Source organism: Theropithecus gelada, chromosome 14 (assembly GCF_003255815.1).
Source record: "Theropithecus gelada isolate Dixy chromosome 14, Tgel_1.0, whole genome shotgun sequence".
NCBI lineage: Eukaryota > Metazoa > Chordata > Mammalia > Primates > Cercopithecidae > Theropithecus > Theropithecus gelada.
Window position 1 is genome coordinate 3,477,814 of NC_037682.1, and position 22,871 is coordinate 3,500,684.

The 22,871-nt window shown below is 56.7% G+C and overlaps 3 protein-coding genes across 5 annotated transcripts; 1 reads left to right on the plus strand and 2 right to left on the minus strand.

The window, feature by feature from the left end:
* Positions 1–7,049: 7,049 nt before the first annotated feature.
* On the minus strand, positions 7,050–7,919 carry MRGPRG (MAS related GPR family member G). The gene has a single exon (XM_025357722.1). It carries the CDS (start codon positions 7,917–7,919, stop codon positions 7,050–7,052), a length of 870 nt encoding a protein of 289 aa, XP_025213507.1.
* Positions 7,438–11,700, plus strand: LOC112606818 (putative uncharacterized protein MRGPRG-AS1). 3 transcript variants are annotated; one of them, XM_025357724.1, is made up of 3 exons: positions 7,459–7,665; positions 8,821–8,910; positions 10,733–11,700. In XM_025357724.1, the coding sequence occupies exon 3, from the start codon at positions 10,864–10,866 to the stop codon at positions 11,338–11,340; it is 477 nt and encodes a 158-aa protein (XP_025213509.1). In that variant the 5' UTR covers positions 7,459–7,665; positions 8,821–8,910; positions 10,733–10,863; the 3' UTR covers positions 11,341–11,700. The 3 variants fall into 3 exon arrangements, with proteins under 3 accessions (XP_025213508.1, XP_025213509.1, XP_025213510.1); XM_025357725.1 differs by lacking the exon at positions 8,821–8,910 and adding an exon at positions 9,389–9,521 and having other exon boundaries at positions 7,473–7,665; XM_025357723.1 differs by lacking the exon at positions 8,821–8,910 and having other exon boundaries at positions 7,438–7,665.
* Positions 11,701–16,993: 5,293 nt separating this feature from the next.
* On the minus strand, positions 16,994–19,963 carry MRGPRE (MAS related GPR family member E). Its single transcript, XM_025357932.1, has 2 exons — positions 19,724–19,963; positions 16,994–18,190 (listed from the first exon to the last, which is right to left on the minus strand). The coding sequence occupies exon 2, from the start codon at positions 18,134–18,136 to the stop codon at positions 17,201–17,203; it is 936 nt and encodes a 311-aa protein (XP_025213717.1). The 5' UTR covers positions 18,137–18,190; positions 19,724–19,963; the 3' UTR covers positions 16,994–17,200.
* Between the last annotated feature and the right edge of the window lie 2,908 nt (positions 19,964–22,871).

A 22,871-nucleotide genomic window follows, 5' to 3' on the forward strand; every position in this document is an offset into this window, starting at 1 on the left:
CGTGGTGGTGGGTGCCTGTAGTCCCAGCTACTCAGGAGGCTGAGGCAGGAGAATGCTGTAAATCCAGGAGACGGAGTTTGCAGTGAGCCAAGATCATGCCACTGCACTCCAGCCTGGACAACAGAGCGAGACTCCGTCTCAAAAAAAAATGTGTGTGTGTGTGTGTGTGTGTGTGTGTGTGTGTGTGTGTATATATATATATTCATAAATCAAATCCACCAATATATAAGAAGGATAATACTTCATGGCCAAATGGGGATTGTCAGGCCTCTGAGCCCAAGCTAAGCCATCATATCCCCTGTGACCTGCATGTATACATCCTGATGGCCTGAAGCAACTGAAGATCCACAAAAGAAGTGAAAATAGCCAGTTCCTGCCTTAACTGATGGCATTCCACCATGGTGATTTGTTCCTGCCCCACCCCAACTAATCAATTGACCTTGTGATGTTCTTCCCCTGGACAATGAGTCTCAAGATCTTCCCACCCTGCACCTTGTGACCCCTGCCCCTGCCTGCAAGAGAACAACCCCCTTTAACTGTAATCTTCCACTACCTACCCAAATCCTATAAAACTGCCCCACTCCTATCTCCCTTTGCTGACTCCTTTTTCGGACTCAGTCCGCCTGCACCCAGGTGATTAAAAAGCTTTATTGCTCACACAAAGCCCGTTTGGTGGTCTCTTCACATGGACACATGTGATGGGGACTATCCAAGGAATACAAAGTTAACATTTGAAAATAAATCAATGTAATTCCTCCCATTAACAAAGACAAACTGTATGGTCGCCTTGAAAAATGAAGGAACGGCCGGGCGCGGTGGCTCAAGCCTGTAATCCCAGCACTTTGGGAGGCCGAGACGGGTGGATCACGAGGTCAGGAGATCGAGACCATCCTGGCTAACACGGTGAAACCCCGTCTCTACTAAAAATACAAAAAACTAGCCGGGCGAGGTGGCGGGCGCCTGTAGTCCCAGCTACTCCGGAGGCTGAGGCAGGAGAATGGCGTGAACCCGGGAGGCGGAGCTTGCAGTGAGCTGAGATCCGGCCACTGCACTCCAGCCCGGGCTACAGAGCAAGACTCCGTCTCAAAAAAAAAAAAAAAAAAAAAAAGAAAAATGAAGGAACAAAAAGTTGATGCAATTCAATACCTATGTGTGATTAAAAGAAGTCAGAAAATTGGGACTAGATAGGAATCATATCACTACGATGAGGGGCACAAACAAAAAGCCTGCAGCTAACATGTTTAATGGCGAAACACTGAGCACTTTCCTGAAAGGCTGGGAATGAGGCGAGGATGTCCACTTTTACTGTTTCTATTAACATTGTATGGGAGGTCTTAATGAGTGATATAAAGCAAAGAACAAAAAGTGCAAAGACCAGAAATGAATTAGTAAAATTATTTCTAATTATTATTACTTATAATAACTATTAATCGTGTGTTAATATTAATTATTAAAAATTTCCTAACTCATATTTATAAGTATTAATCATGTGTCATTTTAAATTATTATTTATAATAATTATTCATTATTCATGATTTATAATAATTATTTCATGTCATGCAAATGATTTGATTGTATACATAAAAAATCCTAAGCAGTTTTCAAAAAGACTATTAGAATAAGTTAATTTAGCAAGTTCACAGGATAGCTGTTAGATAAATATAAAAAAATCAAAGTCAATATACAAAAATAATACAAACCATCAATATATAAAAATATACAAACTATCAATGAACAATTGGAAAAAGCAAATAAAAGAATATTTTTACATAGCATTGAGAAGCCTTAAATAACTAGCAATACATTTTACTAGAAATGTATAACACACCTATAATGAAAATCAGAAGAGACAGAAATGAAGAAGACCACAATAAACAGAAAAAAACAATGTTCATAAATTGGTAAACTCAGTGTTGCAAAGATGTCCGTACTCCATAAATTGATCCAGAGTAACTGAATAGAGTAAATGCGATCCCAGTCAAAACCAGTAGACATTTGGATAAACTGTCAAGCTGATTCTAAAATTTATATGGAAATGTAAATCTTGAAGAAGAAATATAAAAGTGTAAGAGTAACACCACTTGATATCGTAACTTAATGTAAAGCTGCAGTAGTGAAGACAGTGTGGTGTTGATAGAAGGACAGTGAAATAGAGCAGTCAACAGAATAGAGTCCAGAAGTCAACCCACCCTATACAATCAGTTGATTCACAATACAGATGCCAATGCAATCCAACGGGAAAGGGGTTTTACCAGAACAACTGGATATGCGTGGGAAAGAAACAGACAAAATGAACTTTGATCATCATTTCTCACCATCTACATTTAATTTGAGATGAACACAGGAAATGTAAACCTGGGAGTTTACCCATCGGCCCCTGGGAGTCCTTTTTACATGTGTAATACGCCCCTGTTCCCATCCCAGGGGCAACTGCCGACAGCCCCCTCCCAGGATCCACGACTCCCTCCCAGGATCCACAGCCCCGTCTCAGGATCCACCACCCCATCCCAGGATCCACGATCCCCTCCCAGGATCCACAGCCCCGTCTCAGGATCTACAGCCCCCTCTCAGGATCCACCACCCCATCTCAGGATCCACGATCCCCTCCCAGGATCCACAACCCCCACCAGGATCCACAGCCCCCTCTCAGGATCCACGATCCCCTCCCAGGATCCACGACCCCCTCCCAGGATCCACGACCCCCACCAGGACCCACGACCCCCACCAGGATCCACAGCCCCCTCTCAGGATCCTGGTCCTTCTGTTCTTCTTGGCAGGTGCCTGCGTTTTATTTTCCTACCCTTCCCCTCTGTGAAGGCTCCTGACTTCTTCCTTTCCTGATCTGACCTTGTTCCACTGCAAATTCTACGCTACCTCTTCCCCCCAGCCCTCAGATCCTCCCCTGCAGCCTTCCCGCCATTGTTCTCTTTGGAGGCTGCACCAGCTCTTCCCTCTTCCCTGCATAGCTGCAGCAACTTCCTGTGTGTCCCTTGCTCAGCCTGGACCCCCACTCCTGCTGCCTGGTCCCCTCTCAGTTGTCAGTTTTATGTCTTTCATGTATGTCTGATATCATCCCTCTCCTGCTTAAATCCATTTGCAATCCCCCGCAGAGCAACCGAGGGAAAGCCACGCCCCTCATCACAGCCCTTTAAAGCCACGCCCCTCGTCCCAGCCCTTTAAGCCACGCCCCTCGTCCCAGCCCTTTAAGCCACGCCCCTCGTCACAGCCCTTTAAAGCCACGCCCCTCGTCCCAGCCCTTTAAGCCACACCCCTCATCACAGACCTTTAAAGCCACACCCCCCATCATAGCCTTTTAAGGCCATGCCCCTTGTCACTGCCCTTTAAGCCACGCCCCTCATCACAGCCCTTTAAAGCCACACCCCTCGTCATAGCCCTTTAAAGCCACACCCCTCATCATAGCCCTTTAAGGCCATGCCCCTTGTCACTGCCCTGTCTCAGCTCCGCTCTGTGCCTTTGTCTGCCTCAGCTTCCTCACCGCCCTCTGGCATCGGGGTTCCTTCTTCTTCATGGCGCCCAGGTTGCGCCTCTGTACCTTACCCTGCCTTGGCTCCGTTTCCCTGGGAGGGTCCTGTCTTCCCTTCAAGGTTCTTCTTAGACTGACCTGACTGTACTGGAGACGGTTACCCCTTCCTCCGCACCCACACTGCCCTTGGAAGGCGCAGACACCACACTTCCGGGAAGCCTCCCCTGCGTTCTGAGTGGGGACATGTGACCCTCCTGCTCCTCTAACATTAGGGCCACTGGATGATTTGACGTCTAACTGGGCCCTTGCCAGTAAAGGGGGCACTAAGGCCATGGGCACAGCCATGAACTGGGACCACTGAGGGTGAGCTGGGACAAATGGCAGCTCCTTAAGGCTTCTGTACACCATGTGCACCCTCACCACGCTGTCTTTGCATTGTGCTTGTGTCTGTCTCTTCTCCAGACGTCAAGCTCTCTGGGGACAGGGGTCATAGCATGGTGGGTCCACATCTCAAGCCCTAGGCTGGGTGCCCAGCACGGAGCTGACTTAGTGATGTTTGTGAACCCAAAGGGGAGGGAGAGGGCCTGGAGTACTGGACTCTGCTGTGAGAAAACCTGGGCCCCTCCTCTGATGATCCGTTCAGCTGTCAGGTCAGGGCTCAGGACAAGAGTGGCCAGGAAGCTTCCAGAATCCAGGACCAGCCTGGTCTGATTCCACTTAACTGTACTCTATCTTAACCACATCATTTATTCATTTGGCCATATCTCTTTCAATGGTCCGTCCGTCCATCCATCCATCCATCCATCCATCCATCCATCCATCCATCCACTTATCCATCCATCCATCCACCCACTTATCCATCCATCCACTTATCCATCCATCCACTTGTCCCTCCATTTGACAAGAACTCATCAAGCCACTTTACCCTTTACCTGCCAGTCCCAGGGAGACAGCAGCAAGTCAGCTGCAGGCTCTGTGCCCTCATGGAGCTCCCCTTCTAGGGAGACACAGACACTAAAGAGGCAAACTCAGGAGCGAATAAGCAGGGGTGGGAAGCACATGACACAATGGACTGTGCTGGTCAGGGGTGGGGGCTGCTGGACACAGTGGTCACCGTGGGCGCTGACAGGGCAGTGCACACTAGAGGAGCTGAGAATTTGGCATCTGCTGCCAGGAAGCCCCGGGCATCACAGAACAGGACAGACAGTCACAAGGACAGGTCCCTGAAGGCTGGGCAAGATGGTGCCAGGGGCAGGGACACCAGAAGGCAGCGAGGTGGGTGTGCCAAGGTCAGGGCGGGCGGGACCACACCTGGAGTTCTGCAGAGGCGGGCCAGGCGATGCATCTGGTCTTGAAGGTTTGGGCGGGCCACCCTCTGTGGAGGCCTGGATCCCTGCCATGCGGGCAAGGAGACCTTGCCCTGACATCTCTCACAGACCTGGGCTCAGAGCAGTCAGGTGACACGCTGGAGGTCACCCAGCCTGAGAAGAGCGGGCAGGACTGGAGTGAAGCTCTGCCCGGGCTGTAGTCCAGCTTTTGCGGCTGCCTGGACCCAGACCAGCCCAAGGCAGCCTTATCCTTCCATGTGGCTGTAGCTTCTCCAGGTCTAGAACGTGACCTGGTTGTCTCTGGGCTTTAGCAGTGGGTGCCGGGGCAGAGGCCCCTTGCTCTCCATCTGTCTAGACTGGGCTGTTTGTCATGTGCTCCAGACACCATCAGCAGCCAGACACCTTCCTGTCCTGCTGTACACAGATGGATGGCCCCACGGGGGGGGCCCTGCAGCTATTTCCTGGGCTGGGAGGATGGAACGGATCCTGTAGGTGTCACCTCTGAAACTGTCCCCACCCTTATCCCATTTCCAGGTCTTTCAGGAAGGAGGCCACATGGCTCCTGGGGTCTTATGTGAAGTGTCACAAGAATGAACAACCCCTCCCACCTTGCCCCTCAAAGCCTAAGCCTCCCCTGGCCAGCAGGGCTCAGGTTTTCCCATCCTCCTGAGCTCCCCAGATGGCCTTTAGACTAACAATGCCCACACTCTCCTCCTCCTGAGCCCCCTAGATGGCCTTTAGACCAACAAACAGCACCCACACTCCCTGCTGAGCTGCCTGTCCTGAGGGCACGGTCTAGGGAGAACGGGCAGCGGGCAGGGGGGCGGGGGACTTGGTGTGGCCAGAACACGTTTATCCCGGGGAAGGAAGAAAACCCAGCAAAGGCGCATGCCTCTGGGTTGGGGGACTACATGTAAGCTTTTTTTCTTTCCAGTTTTTAAGGTTCTTCAAGGTTTCCATAAATGAGCAGCATATTACTTTTCCAGTGGAAAAAGAACAACTTTATTCAAAGGCAGCTGCAGAATGTCCCTCCCGGTGCCAATAGCACCCATTGAGTGCCTTCCTTTGGGCAAAAAGAAAATTTCTGCTGGTCTTTATTAAAACAAAATACACGACTGGAGTGCTTTTCATAAAAAATGTCCCCTCTGAGTGGAAAAATATCTCGGCGATTTATCTTTTTAGTATTTTCTACAGAGCTTGAATGTTTTAACAATGACCAGAAAGTATTTTATTTCATGGTCAGAAAACACATCAAATGGTTTGTGCTTTGGAAATTTGGCTTCACCTCCTCTCTCTCTGTCTTTTCCTTCCTTTCTCTCTCTCTTTCTCTCTCTCTTTCTCTCTCTCTCTCTCTCTCTCCAAAGCAAACCCTGGGTGCAAAAGCTCCAGACGTCCCAGAGCTGAGGAGGGAGGGTGAAAACAGAGGTGGGAGACTTGAGCAACTCCGCAGAGAGCATATGGCCCTGGGGACTCAGGAGAGGCCTGGTGGGGACCAGTGTGGGAGGGGATGGGAGCGGACCGAGGGGATGGGAGCGGACCGAGGGGATGGAGGCTCCTGTGTCCGCCGGCCCACGAGGCTGAGTCTGTTCTGTACAGGAACAGCACCACCTGGTGGCTTCTGCTGGTGACATCAGTCATCTGCCCGTCCTGGGGCCTCAGAGAGGGGGACAGAGCCCTGGGTGTGGTCCCCGTGGGGCGGGCAGGACAATGATGGCTGAGCGGGGCGGGGAGTAGGGAGTAGTTCCACCCCAACTCTGTAATGGGAGAATCAGAGTCTCAGCCAGCAGGTGGCATGGACAGCGCCCACCTAGCCCAGGTGTCCAGAAGCCTGAGTTCCAATCCAGCCACTGTGGGCTGGGGACTGGCTCTGTTTTACTTCGCAGTTTTCTCCCCTGTGACTGAGGTGCAGCAGGGTGGAGAGGGGCCGGGTGAGGGGATCTGGGCTGGGCCTGGGGGCGTGGTGCCCGTTCTCACCCCTATTCAGGAGGCTTCTCCTTTCTCCCACCTTGCCCGACCTCTCTCCAGCTCCATTTTCCTGCCTCCCTCATCCTCAGCAGGCCTGGCCAGGGGGTGGTCAGGACCAAGTCTCTCCACCTGTGTCCAGCCCTTGGGTGCTCAGGGTAAGAGCTAGGTGGTGGGTGGGGCTCCTCCCGGTCCTGGAAGCGTCTGGGTGCGGGGTGGGCGAGGGTGGGGGGGTGGGCACTTCCTGGCAGGCCCTGTGGGTGGGGCAAGCCCACTTATAGGAGGCCCATGGGCAGGGACTGTCCCCTGGCACCCAGCTCGGCACCCTCCCCCAGGGCCCTCTGCAGCACCACCCGCAGTGGCTCCCGCTGCCCGGGCTGCCGGCCCGACGCCAGGTAGATGAGGGGCTTGGAGCTGCTGTTGATGCAGGCCAGCAGCGTGGCCAGCGGTAAAAACATGGGCAGCAGGAAGTTCAGCAGGGGCTGCAGGCTCCAGTAGAGGACCAAGGGCAGGCCACAGAAGAAGAGCAGGAACAGCGCGCCCAGGACGATGCCGTAGAGCCTGGGCCGCGGGCGCGTGGAGCAGCAGGTCACCCAGACAAAGAGGACCACGCCAGCCGTGCAGGCCACGCAGGCCAGCACCAGGAGCCAGATGACGCTGGCCACGTGGTAGCGCAGGCAGACCAGGAGGCGCGTGCTGTTGCGCAGCAGGCCGCAGGCCTTGGCGGGCAGCAGCACAGCCGGCAGGGTCAGGGCCCACACCAGGGTGCAGAGGATGGCCGAGGCGTGTCTGGGCCGGCAGCCCTGGTAGCAGGTGGGGAAGAGGTTGGAGAGGCAGCGCTCCACGCTGAAGGCCGCCAGCAGCCAGAGCCCCACCGCGAACCACAGGAAGGTGAGCACGAAGTAGAGTGTGTCCTGGGCACCCAGGGCAGCCTGAGCCACGGAGAAGCCCATGTGGCAGGAGAGGAACAGGAAGTCGGCGGCGGCCAGGTGCAGCAGGTAGACAGAGAAGGGGCCCTTCTTGATGTGGAAGCCGAGGTTCCAGAGCACCAGCCCGTTACCTACCAGTCCCCCAAGGCCCACGATCAGCGTGAGGTAGAAGACCACGTTGTCAAAGGTTCTCCAGGGGCTGAGCAGCCCGAACATCCTGGCCGGCTCAGAGGGCGCTGGCGAGGGACCTGCAAGAGGGAGACAGACATGGTCCTCGGGCGTCTTTTGTGCCCCCGCTGGGGGCACAGGGAGTGGCATCCGTGGCCCTGCAGATGCCCTCTGGCTGCAGCCCCTGGACCTCCCTTCCCAGCGGCGGGACCTCAGCCGGGGCTCAGCCCTCTGCACCTCAGGTCAAGTGTGCCTAACGCCTCCCCATGCCTGCGGGCAGGCCCTGGGCTCCTGGCACGGTGCACTAACGTGCTCAAAAGATGTCCGCATCCCTCATGGATGTGGTGAGGGCGACGCTGCACCCTCCACCATGTGCCAGGGAAGGCTCTGCAGACAGAGGGGACGTGCATGGGGAACCCACGTGTGGGGCCTTCCTCTTCCCCCAGAGGTGGGAGCTTCTCCACGGTGGACCCCCATGGGGCTCCTACCTGGTGAGCCTAGACCAGCCTGCTGGCGAAGTCCCCTCCCCGGAGCGTCTCTGGAGGTGTCCAGGGAGGTGCCCAAAGGCAGAGGCTTCAGGTGGCCTGAGGAGGAGGGAGGAGGGAGGAGGGAAGATGTGGTGTGAGGAGTTGGAGGGAGCCCCCAGCCTTCCCTGTGCACTCCTGGCCTAAGCAGAGGCTGAATTCCGGGGCTCATGCCGCTGGCGGTGCACTTGGTGCACTCAGGAGGCTGCTCTGAAGCCTCAAACCAAGGGAGGGGCTTTGGTGATGGTGGCAGGGCCAGAGGGCCTCTCCAGGAGCCGCTAACACAAGGGGAGGGGCAGATACAAGCGGCCATTTGCAAGGAGTGAGGCCGAGGAAGTTCTCAGATGTTCTCAGAGTGCGAGAGATTGGCCATACGAAGCTGCACTGAAAGGCAGAGAGTCTCAGAGCAGCCCTTCCCTTTCCAGCCATCCCTCCAACCCCAGGATCCACACGGGTCCTGTTCTTAGTCCTGGGAGATGCATCAGGACCCAGGCTCAGCAGTGAGGGCATCAGGGGTGAGAGACACGGGAGAGAAGAGAGATAGAGAGAGACAGAGAGACAGGGGGAGACAGAGAAATGTAGACAGACATTGAGAGACAGAGACAGAGAGACAGAGACAGGGAGAGAGATAGGGAGAGAGATACAAAGAGACAGAGATAGAGACAGACAGAGAAACAGAGATGAGACAGACAGGGTGAGAGAGAGAGACAGACAGACAGACAAACAGAGAGCGATCAAGCTGCCAACACACACCTCCCTGTCTGTTACACCTTTGCCTGGGCTGTGTCCCCAGCCCAGACAGCCCTCAATACCTCTTCCCTAACCCAGATCCTGCTCAATACCTCTTGCCTGACCCAGGTCCTGCCCTACTTCAAGGTTTTACTCCTTCTCAGGGACCTGCAACCTCCTGCAGCTTCCTCCGGCCCCTGTGAGTCCCCTGTCTCATGCCCGAGCATCCCCCAGCACCTTCTTTGTGCTTGTCCTTGCCCCTAGTCGGAGGGTGGGGAGTGCGGCTCGGGCCTCGGCTCCTGTGCCTTGCCGTGGCCAGGCACACGGTGATGGTGGCCTGTCCTCCGAGCCCAGTCATGGGGAGTGGGAGACCTCGGCCGGACCCTGGCTTGTGGTGGTGACTATGGTGACTGGGGGTGGGGTGGTGGGGTGGGCACACACCTCCCCTCTCTGAGCCTCAATTTCCCCGAGGAGGTAACCAGACTCTCCTGGCTGTGCTCTGGCTCCGGCTCAGAGTCTGAGGGCTGGGGGTGAAGCCGGTGCTCGGGCCCCCGTGCTGGGGTGAGGGTGGGCTCTGTGTCTGGAAAAAGAGTTACAGAGAGGAGTGGCATGGTGGCAGGAGGGGGCATCTTCATTTTTATCAGAATAGGTTCACCTGCCTGGCCCGCTCCAGCAACGCCCTTGAGCTCTAGTGTCCACACGTTTCAACTCAGCCAGCATTCCCACCACCATCCTGCCCTACCTTCCCTTCCCAAAGGAAATCCAAACTTCCCAGCCAGCCCCATCCCCCGGGGAGCCAGGCTGAGAGCAGGGGCCACTACGGAGGGCAGAGGAGGGTGCCAGTGCCTCACCTGGGGGGTGCGGTGGGGGCAGACAGAGCCTTCTCACCTGTGACGAGGCTGCCCTCAGCTCTCTCGGGCCCTTCTCTGCTCAGACCAGCGCTCATTGCCTGGAGGCTCCTCCCGGTCCCTAAATCCTTTCATGTCCTCTGGGACCCATCTGGCTGGACAGAGGACATCCGGCCAGTTCCCTAGAAGTGGCAGGGTGTGGCACTGTTCACAGGAATTGCAGGAATGAGCTAAAACAAAGAGTTGTTAGTGTGGGCCGGCCTTTCCTTCCTCCTCAGCATCTCTGGCATGGGGAACTGAAGGCACCAGGCCAGTGTCTTCCACCTGCTCCCACCTCACCTGGTGCGTGGAGGGGAGGGAGCAGGTGGATGGAGACCCTCTGTGCCCAGTGAGACTGGACCACTTTCTAGCTGCCCCACTGATGTTGGGCTGCTCCTGCCAGTCTTTGGTTGGCTGTGGGCACAGGGGGCCTAGAACAGTGGGCAGGGCCCTGGCTGTGTGGCCTTGAGAGAATAACCTAACTTCTCTGTGCCTTGGTTTCCCCTTCTCACTGGACTGACCATTTATGGACAGCGGGAAGCCTGGGTGCCCAAGCTTGGGACTGGCTCTCCTAATGGGTCAGCCGACCAGTGCATCCGTGGGTGGTCTGCAGAGGCGGCCCCAACCCCTTCCTAAGAAGACCCCCTCACTGTCCATCTGTCTGCCTCGGAGGCTGGGCTCCCAGCCGTTGACGGATTGTTTTCTGCATTCTGCTCTGCAGAACACTGGACAGTGAGATGTTCTTTTTCCTTCCGTGGACTGCGCTCCACAGCTCCTGAGTGGGGTGCAGCGTGTGTTAGCACAAGCTAGAAATTCGGTCGTAAAGATGCTCTTTCTCTTCACGTTTCTTAAATGGACTGGGCTTCAAAAATCACTTCTGTAACACCAGTCAGCAGCCTGTGGAGCTCTAGGAGGGTACCTGCTGGCTGCCCAGCCCCCAGCATTGTTGCACATGGCTTTGAAACGCACAGCACAGCTCATGTGGCCCAGGGGCACCTGCTGCCACCCCGCCTGCCGGCTCTGCCCCAGATGCCGGCCCTCGCTGGTCTCCGGGACCTCTCCCGGCGCGGCTCCACCTCCTCCCTGAGGTCACTGTCCAGGCCTGTTTCAACTAGCCCCTCCAAGCCCTCCTTACCTGCCTCCTGTTTGGGTGAAACTTTGAGCATCTCTATTAACTTAGTTGGTAGCTCCGGTCCCCTGCAGTCGCCGGGGGCCCAGAGGGACACGCAGAGGGAGACCACCTGCCTGGGTCCCTCCTGGCCGCCTCACCATTGGAGGTGGGATGGGGAGCTCAGCGTCAGCCACAGTGCGCAAGGTGAAGAGTTTTGATCCCTCGCAGATCCTCAAGCCGGGCAAGGCGCCCAGCTTCTATCCCAGGTAGCAGTCTCCTATCCCAGGTCTCCGACGGCAATCGCAACCCTGTGCCCATGGAGGCTGTCGAAGAGCCACTGGGAGTGGGATGGGCTAATTTCTCGGGCCGCTTTCTATTGGACACTTCAGACTGTGCTGGGCAAGGGCAGTTGTTTGAGGCAGCTTGGGGTGAAGCTCTTAGGGAGGACGTCCTGTGCAGCTTGGCCAGCCCCGGCCAGGCCCAGGCAGCCACCAACCATGGTTTCTCCATCACCCCTAACCCCTCCCACAGCCCCTTCTCGTGTTTGCCCACCGTCTAGGCCATGCTTCCACTTTCTCACCTGGGAGGCGTCTGGTGCAGGTGGAATGCATGGAGGGAGCCTCCGCTGGGGGAGCAGCTGCTCCCGGTGTTGCAAGGAGGACAGAGCCAATGCCTGCCCCTTCCGTGTTGTGGCCGACGGTGGCCTAAGAAGATGTGTCCACGCCCCAGTTGCTGGAAGCTGTGCACGAGCTCTTCCTGGGGAAAAGGGCCTTGGCAGATACACGGATTTTGAGATGAGCTCGTCCTGGAGCATCTGTGTGGGCCCTAAATCCAATGACAAGTGTCCTTATACAGGAAAGGAGAGGAGGGACACTGGAGAGCAGGGGGAGGCCACGTGAGGTTGGAGGCCAGCAGGGGTTACACAGCCACAGGCCAAGGAGGCCCAGAGCCACCAGGAGCTGGAAGAGATGAGGAAGCACTTTCCCCTGGAGCCCTTGGGGAGCGCGGCCCTGCCACCGCCTTGACCTCAGACTTCTGTCCTCCGTAACCGAGAGAATAAAGTCCTGCTGTGTGAAACCACCTGGTTGTGGTTGTTTGTTCTGGCTGATACAAGAAATGACTGCAAGGCAGGTGGCACGCGGGTACCGTTTGGGTGAGCGCTCCGAGTGAGCGCCGGCCACTCCACCGAGCCTCCCACGTGCCCCCACAGCGCCGTCTGAGATGGCGACCTTGTCATCCTTGCCCGCAGATGGGGAAACCAAGGTGCCGGAAACTTAAATTGCTTGTCCAGGTGGTGCAGACGCCCAAGTGTGGTTTGTCTGAACACGGCCATCCTGAGCTTGTCTGATGGTTTGCCCCGCGGGCCGGGGCTGCATGGCGACTCTGCACAGCTCACCCTACAGCAGCTCTGTGGCCCTGGGCAGTGTCCCAGTCTGAAAGTGTGCGCAATGGTTTAATCAGCTCGGGTGCGTGTGGGGACTCAGTGGTGATCTATGTGGGGGCTGCCTGGGGGTCACTGAGGAGGCAGGAACAGCGCAGGATTCAGCCGGTTCACCAGGAACCCGTCTCTGTTCACGTGGTTTCCATGCCACCGTCCTATCTGACCTTCAGGACAACATCGGCCTGACTCAGCCCAAGGGAGAACACAAGGTTTTCCAGGTCCCCCAGGGCAGGTGGAGAGTGGGAACCGGGTGTCCAGCAGCGTCCTGCTCACCCTCACCCCCGCCTGTCTGCAGAGGAGCTTGACAGTGGGAGTGTTTTAATATAGGCATCATTATTATTATTATTCAGATAGGCAAGGCCGCCAGATCAGGAGACGCTGCGGTTGAAGAGATGGTTGCTAACTCATAGCTCCCAGGAGGAGGGGGAGGTGACCCCACAGGGGCCACATGGGGCAGTACCGGGTTGGTCAGGAGGCAGAGGGAGAGGGGAGGGGAAATGTGGACCAGAGCTTCCTCATGGTTTCTGTAGGAAGGAGTGGGCAAGGCAGCCAATGTAAGTGGGTTTAGGGTTGGCAGCTGGAACAGTTTCAGAGCTCAGGGTCCTAGAGCCAGTCCCTGGTGGTCTGGAACCCGGCCCTGGGGTGGGTGATGAGGGCAGGGATAGTGGCTGGGACTGTGGGAGCCGGATAGAGGAGGGGCTGGGCATGGGTCTGCATTTGAAAGGTGAGCTCATGAAGGCGTTGTCACTCTCTAGCAATTGACTGACCATGGGAAGGGCCGTCCCTTGGGGTCTTCAAGGCCTCAGATGCCAAAGATTCAGACACAGAAAAGAAGACCCGGGTGGAACAGGGTGTACCGGGAGCTGTGGAGGCTGGTGGACCGGACTTGAGGCCGCCCTCCTTCTGTCTCCCTCCCTCCTTCTTCCCAGGTCGGAATCTTGTGTGGCCCAGAGCTGGGGGCTCCCATGGGGCTGCTGCTCCCTCCTTCCACCAGGGGACAGACAGTTCCGGGCTGAGAGCACCCAGCTTAGAAACCAGAGCCCCTCGGTGGCGGCCAGCACTGGGCTCTGCTGTGTCCGGTGGTGGCTCCTGCCAGGCCCTCTCAGTCTCTCGAAGCCTCAGTTTCCCGTGGGCTACTTGGGAAGTTCATGTGACATCATACATGTTACATGTGTGACCCAGCGCCCAAGGCAGAGTAATGACTCGGAATGCGCTGGCTCTGCTGCCAGTGAGATCCAACAGCTGAAAAGAAAATTACCTCTTCATTAGAATAAGCAGGTCTGACGTGCTTCAGTGGCCACACATGGGGGTGGTGGGAAAGCAGGAGGCTGAAGGGACAGGAAACCCCATGGCCTTAGGAGCTGCCAGGAGCACCCTCTCTGCAGCTGGGCATTGTGCAGGCACCATCAAGGCGGGCGGATGGGGTGTGTTTCAGAGGAAAAGGGTCAGGGCTGTGGAAGAATGGAGCAATTTCACGAGAACAACAAAACTAAAGCCGTGGTCACGTTTTAGGTGTGATGTTTGGTTTTATTTTTCCAGCGTGTGAGCTAATGAGCCAGCTGAGTGAGCCTGCCTTGCCCCGTGAAGACGCCACGCAGCACAGGCTGATTTACAGACTCGCACCTGGGCGCTGGGGAGGGGACGGGGATGCTTGGCCGGGGGCCTGGCTCTGCTCCTGTCCTCACACACACAGGCCTCACCCACAGCCTCCCTGGGCCCTGAAGACAGAGCGGGTTACACAGGCTCCCTGGAAATTTGGCTGCCCCCAGCAGTAGCTGCCTCTTCTTGGGAACTCTGTGCTGGCTGCAGAAGCCCTGCAGGGAGCCAGGGGTGCGGGTGGACAGGGTGGACTGGGCCCTGGCTGAGGAGCTTTGCCTGCAACCCAGGTGGAGGTGACCTTTGAGCAGCGTGGTGCCAGGGTCCTGCAGGGTGGGGTCTAGGGGTCCCTGGTGGGGCCTTGTGGCTCTGGGAGCAGAAGAGGATGTGCAGCGGGGGAGGTCAGAGGCGGTGCAGGCCAGGCAGGGGCAGGTGGGAACCTTCACGGAAGCTCAGCCTCCAGTTTGGAGACCGGCCCACATGGTCCTAATGTCCTGAGGTCTCAGGGACCACAGAACTGGAGGCTAAGCTGGCAGATCTGGGGCCACAGGGACACCCCACCAGCATCCTGGGCCATCAGGCCATATACCTGCTGCCATACCAGCTACTAGAGTGGGGACGGGCTGGGCCCAGTTTCCATGGAGACCTCAGATGAGGCCACATTTCCCGGACTCCTCAGGAAGGGACTAATAAGGAGGAATCTAGAGTCGCCCCAATCCCCTGGGCACCGGGGGCAGGCTCTCCGGGAAGAAGTGAGCATCCTAACGGTCCCCGACCTCTCCGGACCCTTATGCAGCAAAGGGGTCTGGGTGGGGATGGGGCTAGGGTTGGGGGAGCCAGTGTGGGGCTGAGCCAGCCCTGGTCCAGTGAGGCGGAGGGTGTGGGGTGGGAGGGTGGTGCTGGGAGTCACCTTCTGGCTCTGCCGCTTTCTTGTGGTCCTGAGTGGCCACATCGCCCCTCTGAGCCTTGGTGGTCTCATCTGTAGAGTGGGAGCACCTTCCTACATTATTACAAGGATTCCCCGGGATCGTGTCCACGGTGAGGTCATGTCCGTGAGATGAATCTGTGCTTTTCCTCCTGGTTCTTTCTTGTTTTGGGGGAAGTTTATGTCCTGGGGCTGAAAGCGGAATTTGCAGACACGCCACTTCCCTTTCTGTTCTCGTTTCCAGCTAAGGAACTGAAGTTGCTAATCATGTCCTGGAAGTGGGAAGAGAGGGCCCTGCCCAGACCCTGGGCCAGAGATCATTTGGGAGGTGGGGAGAGATGGGCCTGCCCAGACCCTGGGCCAGAGATCATTTGGGAGGTGGGGAGAGACGGCCCTGCCCAGATCCTGGGCCAGAGATCATTTGGGAGGAAGTAAGTCCCCAAGTGGGGGCTGGAGGTGCTCTAGGAGAGGTGGTCCAGCCCCTGGGGCTCCCAGTCTCAAGGGATACCTGGACCCAGGCTTGCTGGGCATGTGCGGGAGCCTGGGGTGAACGCACTGTGTGGGCTGGGAGGGGCCCGGTGCAGCCCCCATGGTGGAGCCGGATTCCAGGGTGCTGACCAGGGATTTGCGACTCACACCCAGACTCAGGGGAGACAGGCTCAGTCATGGTCCAGAGGGAATGTCCCTCCATCACCAGGCATGGAGGCCGGAGGCAGAAATCAAAGAAAACACGCTCAGATGCCTTAGTCTGTGGCTGAGAATTGTACTGTGGGCTTGGATGGCGGCGCTGGCAGCAGTAGAATCGACAATCATTTCTCTTGGGCTCACAAGAGGCTGGACAGGTCTCAAAGACTCAAAGAACTGGGTTCTCATATTTTATAGATGAGCAAGCAGAGGCATAGGGATGTTCAGAGATGGTCTTAGCGGCACAGTGGGGTGGCTAGCAGGGCTCAGCCCAGGCTGTGGGCTCCAAAGCCCCTGCTCTAGCACCCCCTGGCACATGCTCCTGGATGGCAGCCAGGCCCGGCACTCAGGGGAAGCTCAAAACCCATTGAGGGGTGAAGCCTGGGTTCCTTCCTTAGAGGGATCCTCTGGAGCGGGACTGCTCAGGACAGAGGCAGGTGAACTGCCTTGGATAGGGCTGGTGGGAAGCTTTCCGGTTGCTGAAGGCCTGGGTCCTGTGGGGAGACAGGGCTGCAGGCTGCTGGGTAGGGCTGTAAGGAGCCTCTCCACCCACCCAGGGAGCATCCTCTAATATCCAGGGTCACCCATGGGGGCCGGCTTTTCTGAAGCTCCGAGTGAGGGTTGCATCATCCAGGTCTGGGTGGCATGGCCTTGAGCAACGTCCTGATGACCAAGGACAGCCCCACAGCCTTCTAGAAGCCTCAGCCCCTGCTTTTCCTCACAGCATCTGTGCTGGGGTTGGGGGTACAGCTTTTGATCACTGTACACCCTTATGCTGATAGAATGAGTGGCTTTGCGGTATCACCGCATTTTCCTGCTGAAAACTCATGACAACGTAACGGACCCGGGTCAAAAAGGCTGCTGGCTGCTTTGGACACAGTTCGTCGGGGGAAGGGGTCAAGTTTTGGGCAGTCTTCAATTTTAGGGCCAATTTAGCTTCCACAGAGGGAACATGGCGAGCTGAGGGAATGGCTGTGTTCTCTGTGGGTGCCCCTGCAGCACTGGGGAAGCTGGAGTGGGAGGGGAGGTGGGCTGTGGGAGGGCCTGGACCTGCCCCTCACCTGGCGTCTGGCCTCGCTTCCTTCCTTTCCGGGGTCTCCTCACCGCAGCTGAGCACGGAATGGGTAGCAGCAGCAGCTCTCGAGTGCCAGTGCATGAACCATTGGGGAGGTTTCCCAAAAATGCACATTCCTGGGCCTTCTCCCCAGAGACCCAGCCCACCTGCCTGGGCATGTGGAGACCTCGCCTTTCCAGCTGCTCCCAGGGGAGCCTTGTGCTCCGGACCGACGGTCACAGATTTGGCAGCACATGACCGGGCCACCCATCAAGGCCTCCTCCAGGTCCAGCTGGCCCCAGCCTCTGACCCCACCGCCTTCCCCAAGTCACCCTCCTGCCTCATGGGGGCTGCAGCTGGGGACGGGGCCCCCAGGTCTCAGGCTGCTATGTCCACCAGGCCCCGGCGGGAGGTCTCCCTGACGGCCCCCAGCTCAGCCTCGTCTCCCAGTGCTCGCTGGAGGACCAGCCGGAGGGGCAGCCTGCGGCCCTGGGCACTGCCCAGGCAGAAGTAGACGACGGGCTTGGCTGCGCAGTACACGGCGGCCGTGAGGAAGCTGAAGTGGTAGAAGTAGTGGGGGATGTGCCAGAGCAGGTTCCGGGACAGCCAGTAGATGCCGAAGGGCAGGCCGCAGAAGAGGAAGAGGAGGACGGCCAGGAGGATGAGCGTGGGGAAGCCCCGGGGCGGGGGCCGCTGGGGGCCTCGCTCCACTTGCAGCAGCAGCATGAGGCTGGCCCCACACATGGTGCAGCACAGCACAGCCAGCAGCACCGCTGCTACCAGCCACAGTGTCCGGCATAGGTGGCGGCTGGGCTCCCCGAAGAACTGGGTGCAGGCACCACTGAGCAGCAGGTGCAGCAGCAGGCAACAGGCCCAGGTGAGGGCACACACGCAGGTGGTCAGGTGGCGTGGGCGGCGGCACGAGTACCAGGCTGGGAAGAGGGCGGCCAGGCACTGCTCCACGCTGACGGCCACCAGGAGACTCAGGCCCACGATGTAGCAGAAGAAGCGCAGCGTTGCCAGGCTGGTCTGCACGAAGCCCGGGAAGTCCAGCCGGCCCTGCAGCAAGTCGGGGATGATAGCCACCATGTGGCAGCCAAGGAAGATGAGGTCCGCGCAGGCCACGTCCAGGAGGTAGATGGCGAAGGGGTTTCTGTAGACATTGGAGCTGAGCAGCCAGAGGACCGCCCCGTTCCCCAGCAGCCCACCGAGGCCGAGCCCCTCAGTGAGGGACAGGATGACGAGGTTGAAGGCCACATCCTCCTGGGCGCCGTCGGCAGCCCCTGCATGCTGTCCAGCTTCTCTGGACTCCATCGTAGGCTGGGGGACAGGGGGTGCTGCTGCTGCTCGCTCTTTCTCCTGATGCCCCTGTAAGCACAACAGTTGAGTGTGGAGCTCAGGAATCCATGCCCCCTCCACCCCCCGACATCAGGGGAGATGAGATAGCTAAGGGTTGGGTGGGTGACCAGGGGAATGGTGAGACCCTCCAGGAGGAGACTCCTCTCCCATTTCCACCCTCAGTCACCCGACCTAAGCCTCTCTTCCCTAAGACACTCAGGAGGAAGGTCTCCCCCTTCCTCCCCTCCCCATGGTTACCTGGCCTCAAAGGCCTTCTGTGGGGCTGGTCCCTGCAGGCCAGGTGGGGGCAGGGACCAGGAGATGTGGGAAGAGGGTCTGAGACCCATGGGGCTCCCTGTTGCTTGTGGTGCCTTGATCCTCAGAACAGTCCTTTTTTTTTTTTTTTTTTTTTTTTTTTTTTGAGATGGAGTCTGGTTCTGTTGCCCAGGCTGGAGTGCAATGGCATGATCTCAGCTCACTGCAACCTCCGCCTCCCAGGTTCAAGTGATTCTCCTGTCTCAGCCTCCTGGGTAGCTGGAATTACAGGTGCCTGCCACCACGCCCGGCTAATTTATTATATTTTTAGTAGAGACAGGGTTTCACCATATTGGCCAGGCTGGTCTCGAACTCCTGACTTTGTGATCTGCCTGCCTCGGCCTCCCAAAGAGCAGCCTTATTTTAGTCAAAGGCAGAGCAGGAGGCACTGCTCATGCCTAATGAGTGGTGTGACCACAGAGGGACAGCTTACAGTGGCTGGGGGGGCTTTTCGTCGTCATCTTAAAGCAGCCCCCAACTCTTTCAGGCCTTTCCTTGACATCCACGAGGAGAAGGAGGGGAGGAGGCATGGGAGGACGATGGAAGAGAAGAGGAGGGAGGAGGAGGAGAGGGAGGAGAAGGAGGGGAAGAGGTCCAGGAGGATGATGGAAGAGAACAGGAGGGAGGAGGAGGAAAGGGAGGAGAAGGAGGGGAGGAGGCAGGGGAGGAGGCAGGGGAGGATGATGGAAGAGAACAGGAGGGAGGAGGAGGAGAGGGAGGAGAAGGAGGGGAGGAGGCGGGGGAGGAGGCAGGGGAGGATGATGGAAGAGAACAGGAGGGAGGCACAGCATTCCCCATCCCTGGGTGGTCCAGGAGCAGCTCTGTGTCCTGCCGGGACAGTCGATACTGAGAAGCCATGAGGCTGTCCCGAATCAATGCCCAGGTGTGGCAGGGAGGAGAGGGCCTATCCCCGGCTGCCCCCATGACTCCCCTTGAGAGTCTGCACCTGCATGGAACACTCTAGATCATGGAGGAAACAGGGCAGACAGGAGACAGAGCCACCGGGTGGGGGGAGCCATCACCCAAGTGAGCGTCCTCTTCTGGAGTCAGCCCAGGGCTGGCTGCGGACCAGGTGGCGCGGCCCCTCAGAGGGCGGAGGCTGCAGCCTGGAGAGCTCCCTGTTGACAGCATCCACTGTTGCCCACGCCCCGCCCCTGCCACCGTCTGGACAGCAGAAGAGCCCAGAAATTGCCGAGTGCCTGGGCTGGCCCCAGAACCCACCTTGATCCAGCCACCTGCGCCACTCACCGTTTGGGGCAGAGGCGCGACCGAGCCCTGCCTGCTCTGACCCTGGGCCTTGGATCTGTCCTGGCTGCAGCCGCAGGCTCCAGTCCCCAGAGCCTCTGGGCGGCTCCTGTTCAGTGTCCACCAGCTCCTCCCAGTCACACGGCGTCCGGCTGGAACGGGGCTGGTCAGGAAGGCATCTCTCTGAGGACCCCTTCTCTTCTGCTCAGCTCTTGCCCAGGTGTGGACAGCAAGAGAAACCCCGACCCTCCCTGCAGCCTTCCAGGCAGGCCTGGCAGGCGGAGGAAACCACGAGATCTCTGGGTGGAGCCCAGCCAAGCTGTGACTTCACTGGCATGCCTGGCTCAGAGACACCAAGCCCTGCAGGGCCCTTTAGGGACCACTTCTCTCCATCTGTGTCTCGGAGGGGCCGGCCGAGTGCCGGGCTACCAGGGGACTTGTCCTTGCAGCAAAAATGTGTGTGTTTCTCCGCAGAGCACAGGCTGCCGGCCCCAGCTCTCCGGGCAGCACCGGACCGCGGGGAGGAGCGGGGATGTGCGTGAGGCCGTCCCTCCTGCCTCGTTCACAGGCACACATTAGATGGCTGGTGTCAAGAAGCTGCCGTGCGGTCCCCGCCAGAGGAGAATCAAACACATACAGCAGCGTCAGGCTGGGTGAGACCTTGTGAATTCAATGATTTCTGCTTGTCTCAGAAGGGAAAAGAGTCTCGTTTCAGACCGTGTCTTTCCTTCCAGTGCCCTGCCTTAGCGGAGATCACAATGGACGTGCCAAGAAAAAGAATGCAAGGTCATTTTTTGACCTCTGTTCCTCCCAGAGTCCAGGTCCTAGCAACTCTTTTCTCTTCTTTGTCTTTAGGAAAATCTCCAAGGTACAGAAGAGCGCAGGAACAGCAGGGATTTGCTCCAAAGCATTTCCCACTCTGTGCTCTGCCTCCTCAAGAGGAGCCACGTGAGAACAAGTTTCCCACGCGTGGCCTATGACCTTTCACGACATCAGCAGGCATCCCCCAGGGCACCAGCATCCTTCATCCCCAAAACGCAGGGGCCATGCAAAGCTCGTTTGGCGTCTGTGCAACGCTGGTGTCTGACGTCCGTGCCAGGCAGGTGTCTGACAGGCAGTGGTGCCACTTGCTGAGTTGTGTCTCAACTTCAAATCCTCCTTTCCTAAACCAGGATCCGAGCTGCCAGGTGCCCGGGGCTCTGCAAATCATGCCTGGGCTCTGCCACCGCTCTGGGAGGCCCTGCCAGTGGGTGGTCACTCAAGGATGGCCCAGAAGTGTGGGGGAAGTGCTTCCAATCGCCCCACACGTTCCAAATATCTTATCCTTCTCACTGCCACACTCCTTCCAGTTGTCCTACAGTTCCAATAGCGCCGCTCCTTCCAGTGTCCATCCCACCCTTTCGTAAGTTCCATGCCTTATAATTGTCTTACATCTTAAAGTTGTCCCACCCTTCCAAATGCCCGAACTTTCCAATTGCCCCAGCCTTTAATTGTCCCACCCTTCCAATTTTCCCACACTTTTAATTGTGCCACCCCTTCCAATGTCTCACCCTTCCAAATGTCCAACTATTCCAATCGTCACAACCTTCCATTTGTCCCACTCCTTCCAGTTGCCTCACCCTTCCAACTGTCCCACTCCATCCAAATGCCTCACCCTTCCAATAGTCCCATTCTGCCAGCTGTCCCACTCTTCCATTTGTCACATTCCTTCCAATTGCCTCACACTTCCAATGGTCCCACTCCTTCCAACTGTTCCACTCTTTCCAATTGTCCCACCCTTCCAATTTTCCCACTCCTTCTAATAGTCCCACACTTCCAATTGCCCCACTCTTCCATCTGTCCCACTCCTTCCAAATGCCACAACCTTCCTATTGTCCCTCTCCTTCTAATTGTCCCGCTCCTTCCAGTTGTCCCAGCATTCCAATTGTCACACTCTTTTTGATTATCCCATCCTTCCAATTGTCCCACCCTTTTTATTGTCCTGTTCCTTCCAATTGCCCCATCCTTCCAACTGTTCCACTCTTTCCAATTGTCCCACCTTCCTATTCTCCCACTGCGCCCAAATGCCCCACTCTTTCAGTTGTTGTTTTTCCTTCCGATTGTTTCATTCTTCCAATTGTCTCACTCCTCCAATTGTCTCAACCTTCCAATAGTCTCACTCTTCCAATTGTCCCACTTTTTCCAATTGTCCCACCCTTCCCATTGTCCTACCCTTCCAATTGTGCCAGTCCTTCAAATTGTGCTACTCCTTCCAAGTGCTCCACCCTTTTAATTGTCCCACCCTTCCAATTGTCCCATGTTGGGGGCCGCACCGGGGGTGGTGGAGAATGAAAGAACACACACAAAGACAAAGACACACAGAGAACATGGCGGCCGCACTCAGAGCCTCCGCCTCACTTTATTTATACTCCATAAACCTCACGTCAGCAGAAAGAATGCAATGCAAAACAAACTTTCTTTTCCCACATGTAACCTTCTACTCAGTACCTTGTTTCTATATTCTTACTTATCTACCCGCCTTCTTGGCGCCTACGGGAGTTCATTAAAAGTTCAGTTGGAGATACTGTCCTTGAGCCCTATCTATTCTCAGCATACTGTTTTCAAAGGCCCCTGCAGTCCCACCCTTTTAATTGTCTCACCTTTCCAATTGTCTCACTCTTTCAATTGTCCCAGCTTCCAAACTGTCTTACTCTTCCACTTGGCTCACCTTTTTAATGGTCTCACCCTTCCAATTTCCCCACCCTTCTAATTGTTCCACTCATTCCAGTTGTTCCACCTTCTAATTGCCTCCCTTTCAGTTGTCCCACCCTTTCAATTGTCTCTCTCCTTCCGATTGCCCCACTCTTCCAATTGTCCCATGCTTCCAGTTGTCCCACCTTTCAAATGTCCACCCTTCCAATTGCCCCACCCTTTTAATTGTCCGTCTCTTTCAATTGTCCTGCCCTTCCAATTTTCCCACCCTTCCAATTGTTTCATTCTTCCAATAGTCCCACCCTCCAATTATCCCACCTTCCAATTGTATTAGCCTTCCAATTGTCCCACCCTTCCCATTTTCCCACTCTTTCCAACTGACCCTCCCTTTGAATGGTCTCACCCTTCTAATTGTCCCACTCTTTCCAATTGTCCCAGCCTTCCAATTGCCTCATCCTTT